General features: G+C 35.5%; 1 protein-coding gene across 1 annotated transcript; it reads right to left on the reverse strand.

The window, feature by feature from the left end:
* Positions 1-1,111: 1,111 nt before the first annotated feature.
* Positions 1,112-4,845, reverse strand: LOC109222420 (THO complex subunit 1-like; the record flags this gene model as incomplete). Its single annotated transcript, XM_019386782.1, has 4 exons — positions 4,717-4,845; positions 4,509-4,559; positions 1,383-1,442; positions 1,112-1,294 (listed from the first exon to the last, which is right to left on the reverse strand). Coding segments are annotated over exons 1-4 (408 nt in total), but the record flags the coding sequence as incomplete, so codon positions are not given.
* Positions 4,846-5,798: the final 953 nt, after the last annotated feature.

Raw genomic sequence — 5,798 nt, forward strand, 5'->3', positions numbered from 1 at the left:
CTGAAGAAGAGTATTTGGTTTTCTACTAAGTAGTCGTAAGTTCCGAATAGAAGACCATTCCATTATAGATAGTTGGACTAATATTTTGTACACTTGATATCACACCTTTTGTACTGCTGACATTGTCTCAATGTGATGAACAATGAAATGATTTCAATTATCAAAAAAAAAAAGATGAAGGAATTATTTTCATTTTATTTAGTTGTTTTACATTTAAAAAGCCAGAAATAAGCATTCATATCTGGAAACACGCAACATATCTAACAAGTATCTTAAAATGTATTCAATGTGTATATCATTCATACAGTTCATGATGATTGAGAAGATATTTGGTTTTCACAAGTGCGTAGTCCATAGAAGACCATCCATTACAAACAAGCCCATTAAACATTATTACTCACTGCAACTATTGTCAGAGGTTCAAAATGAATCATCTATGATGAGAATTCATTAACAAAAGAGTTGTAATGATTTTGTTGTGTAATTGTGACAATATCAGCAAGTTCCTCATACACAGCAACTGAAAATTAATGTGATATATATNGATTTTTGCAAATTAAGGATAATAACCATTAGTACAGTACATCAAGACCAAAGCAAATATATTTTAGCATCTATACCTCCAATATGATACAACCTATTTGGTTAGAACCATTCTCCAAGCAGAAATCAATATTTTAATTATGCGCCAATAACATGAGGTGATCATTTCCAGATGTGACATATATGTTGCTTGGTACAGAAGATATCTTCACAAGTAGGCAGGTCTGAACAGAAGACGGTGATGTGATATTTCACGAACGATATAAGCTGTCGTGATGAAGACAGGCCATAATGAACTATAAAAGGTGATTAAAATAAATTGTTTTATAATTGAAGTTATATCCTCAGAAATGGTGAGCATTTGACAAATGTGAGCGGCCAATGTTACGGAAGGGTTTTCTCGTTCAGACTCTGTACAGAGCATGTGGTAGAGAGGGTGTAAAAACTGAAAACCGAGGTAATTTCAAAACGCAAAAGAATACTTGATTTTTATGGTAAAGCCAATTGCTATCTTCAAATCAGCAGAGAACTGCTAGAAGGATTAACTTATGGGGAAAAAAATAGAAACGGGGAACATAAGGTTAAGTTCGCTTTCAGGTACCTGATTTTCTTCTGCTTGCTGCGCTGAGGTTTTTGTTTCCTCCTTCTTAGCCCGCTTAGTCCTTTCACTTGGCTTAGCTTGATATCTGGCCCGTACTTCAGCAGGCAAAAGTTCCAGAGGCACAACCCCCTCAATACCATGCTCTGTAAACTGAAAAAGAAACATGTAACAAATTTCATTGAGAAATTTAACATTTAATGATAAAGACTGGAAATCACACCCATAAGTTAGCTCATACTCTGGAAAATCCCTCCAAGTCTTGGCGGGCTGAAAACCGCAAACCTTTCCAGCAATAGACCTGGATAGATCCCAGGATACATCGTTATAATCATGCTTCCAAGAAAGAGAAGTCATAGAAATATGCATCGTGAGCAGCGCATAAAGATATATGATGATATCAACACATAACAATTTTCTCTGCGAGTTCTCATTTTTACTTTTAGAGTGAATTATTACATATTGTTACATGTGACATCTTCCATATAGCATGAGAACAAAGAATCCTTATACACATGCCCCAGAAAGTGCATTTGACCACCACACTATCCCAACAAATGAACAGAGAGTGAAATAATAGGCAGGGTCACAATATGTCAGATAGAACATCTATTTGATCTTTGGCACTGGTTTTCATCCCTGAGGGGAGGACTCTTATGATGAACACATAGCTCGTGTGGAACAGCTTAAGGAATCTTAGCATTCCAATTACTTTCTTTACCCACACACGGATTATGACCCAAAATCATTCTATGCAATGGGTTTAGATCCATGTGCCACTTAATTACTGATTAGAAACTACAGAAGAAAAGGAGTTGATCATGTGTTGGGACCAAGTGACAACTTGGAATAATTCAAGGGTGTTACGCCAAAACATTCAAGAAAATGTTTTGTTTAAAAATAGAAGTATACAACTTGTGTTCTAATAGAAGATTCTGAACTATCAGCTATATCTATACACCAGGATAAACCTTTTCTTCTTTTTTGATAATGGTAACAATTTAATAAAGGGAGAACTACACAAGTTGTGAAGTCTCCAGATTTACAAAGACAAGTAAAAAAAAATCCAAGATGTTTGTCATCTTACAAAAAATCTAGGACATCAAAAATAGAGTCTGCTTCTTCTATGCTTACTTCTTTACACCAAAAATAGAACAAGACTGGACAGTTCGTCTTCATTTTCTGAATGGAACTGTGTAAGTCCTCTAGCCAAACTGCCCACCAAATGCATGCTGGGACAATCTTCCATCTCTTCTTCTGACTGGATAGGTTGCCATCCCTGCTCCAACTTTTTCATACATCAACTATTCTTCCAGGAATCACCCATCTGATTCCCCTCAGGTTGATGAAAATTTTCCAAAGCTGGTCAGTCTAATTGCAGTGTAAAAAGAGATGGTTTATCGTCTCTGCCTCTTCTCCAAATAAGCAACATCTAGAGCACAGTTGATAACCTCTCTTTACCAGATTGTCATGAGTCAAGACTGCTTCTTTAGCTAAAAGCCAAGTGAAACATGCCTGCCACCTTACAGGGTATTTTAACTTTCCAAATCATCTTCCATGGCCAGCACCCAACCTGATTGTTAGATAGGTTGTATTCCTTATAAGCTGACTTTAACTGAGAAGATACCTTTACTATCCCCCTTCAACACCATGTTGTCCTCAGCTGCAACAATGCCTCTGAATTGTGCCAAAACATTGTAGAATTCTGAAATTTTGATCATCTCCCAGTTATTTAATAGCCTTCTGAAGCTGAGGTTCCACCCTTGTTCTGACCATACACCAGCCACTGTTGTCTCTTGTTGTTGACATAGGTTATATATATCTGGGAGTAGTTGCTTTAAAGGTTCCTGAGTTAACCAGTTATCCTCCCAAAAAGAAAACTTCATACCATTACCTGCTTTGTAACTAGACTTTCTTCTGAAAGCCGGCCAATAATTTCTTATAGATCTACACAAACTGACCCCATAGGGAGTGCTTACAGGCTTTGATGCCCAATTACCTCCCACGCCATACTTTTATTTGATGGTCTCTTTCCATAGTGAATTCTCATCTGTAGAAAACCTCCACAACCACTTCATCATCAAGCTTTGATGCTGCACCTTCAAGTTTCTAATTCCCAGACCCCCTTCCTTTTTGCTAACTATCTAACTCTTCCATTTAACCAAATGAAACTTCTTTCTTTCACTATTACCTTCCCACAGGAAGTTTCTTCTAAGCACATCAAGTCTTTTTAACACATTTGCAGGCATTGGAAATAAGGACATCATGTAAGTGGGTAAGGCATCCAACACACCATTGATCAAAGTTAATCTACAACCCCCTCCCCCCCAAGTGACAGATATTGACTCTTCCAATTGGTCAACTTCTTCTCACATTTCTCTAAAACTCCATTCCATATCCCTTTTGATTTGCTCTTTGCCCCAGTGGCATTCCCAAGTATATAGTGGGTAGCTCTCCTATCCTTCCACCCAAAGTTCTAGCTAGATTATAAATGTCTGTCACATCATTGACCGGAAAGATATCGCTTTTATTCCAGTTAATGTTCAGACCAGAAGTGGCTTCAAACAGTATAAAGATCACCCTAACCAAGATAAACCTTTTCCTAATCTCTCTTTTAACAGCAAATGTACCTTTTAAATTTTTTATCTGATACTCCTCCGTTTCAAATTAGATGACACATTTCGTTTATCGAAAGCCAAACTATGTAAAGTTTGACCAACTTTTTAAAATATCTTTTTTTATCATATTGACATGAGAAAAATTGCAACTTATAGTACTTTTCTATAGTTTTAAATATCTAAATTTTAATTTTAAAATGCTGAGTTGAACTAATCTAATTTAGCTTCAAAATGTAGTCAAATTGATCTTGATAAGCGAAATGTGTCATCTAAATTGAAACAGAGCGAGTACAAGATCTTTACTTAGTCCAGCTTTGAGGCTCACACAAGTCCTGTATATTTTTTTTACTAGGTACAAGTTCTGTATATGTAGAGATAAATATGCACTCATCTATGACAACACGGTTTTATTATATTCTAACGTAAATGAGCTTTAGCTACTTATTGTGTGTATATAACCTTAGTTATGAGTTGATCAGTTCTGCACTAGAATATATTATGATACAAAAATGAATCCTAATATCACTGATTTTTGGTGTATAACAAACTGTTAGAAAGGAATCCAAATAATTCAATGAAATAAACCAGAGTTAGCTAGCATTATGTTGCTATAATGCCTTCTTAAACATGCCATTGTTAAAAACATAAAAATAGGAGGTCACTTAAGCTGTAACCAAGAACATAATGAATGTCATGGTGGTAATAAGACGTGTAGGAAAAAATCAAGCAGAAAAGATGAAGACACTTACCCGGTTATTTTTGTGATGGTATTCTGCTTCTATTCCAGCAGATTCATCCATCTAGAAGAGAGAGAAATCAAACTGAGAAACTCAAAAATCAAGGAAATACTACTAAGATACCTGTTCCTATCGCAATTAAAGGAATAACACAAAGTAAAGATTAGAAGAACATCTCCTACAAAAGTTGCTTTTCTTAAGAAACTTAATGGATGCTTACATCTTCTGCCAGAGGTTTCCAGTAATCTGTGATAGAGGGAGTGCACACACGTTGAGTATCAGTTAAAGCATTCTGGAGAAAGAAGAGTAAGAGAAGATAATTACATTTAGCCATTCAACATCAAAATAATAAGCTCCATCTTCTTCAGAGTCAGATACGTTGAATAAGACATGTTAAAAACTACATATTCATGGTTTTAGTTTTTTGGATGATACAATTTCAAAGTCAAGATTGAGAATCAGATGAAATTAGAATTCTTGCAGAAAGAAATCAGTCATACACAGTTCGAGAGCAAGGATAAATAATTTACAATAGGAGCACGCGACAAATATTTCTTGGTGAAATCATATTGTAGATGATCGCTCAATAGCGGGGATGCAAGGTCCATATGGAACTATGGAAGACGAAAGCACCTAGGAAAGAGGGGTCCTTAACGTGGTGCGACATGGATGCTATCTTAAAAGTTAACAACTTATGAAATGGAGAAGTATGTTACGAATCAGTGTTGTTTGTACAAAGTGCATCGGAAGGATGCGGATCATTTACTAATAGTGCAGTTTGCAACATAGCAAACTGATCTTAGTATATTCTATTTAGTATAAAGGCTGTGTAAGATACCACCTCTTTATATATTCCAAACAACCTGAAGAGGAAACAAATAGAACTTCTAAAAGCGAGACCAGCATAGAAAGTCGAAGGAGATCTTGTTCATTTGTAATTTTGGGGTAAACAGAACATTCTTTCTTGTATAGATAGTTGGACTAATATTTTGTACACTTGATATCACACCTTTTGTACTGCTGACATTGTCTCAATGTGATGAACAATGAAATGATTTCAATTATCAAAAAAAAAAAGATGAAGGAATTATTTTCATTTTATTTAGTTGTTTTACATTTAAAAAGCCAGAAATAAGCATTCATATCTGGAAACACGCAACATATCTAACAAGTATCTTAAAATGTATTCAATGTGTATATCATTCATACGTTCTATGATGACTGTAGAAGAATATTTAGGTTTTCGTTACAAGTAGCGTAGTCCACTAGAAGACCATCCACTTATACGAATAGTCGACTAAC

The sequence above is a fragment of the Nicotiana attenuata genome, unplaced genomic scaffold, assembly GCF_001879085.1.
Source record: "Nicotiana attenuata strain UT unplaced genomic scaffold, NIATTr2, whole genome shotgun sequence".
NCBI lineage: Eukaryota > Viridiplantae > Streptophyta > Magnoliopsida > Solanales > Solanaceae > Nicotiana > Nicotiana attenuata.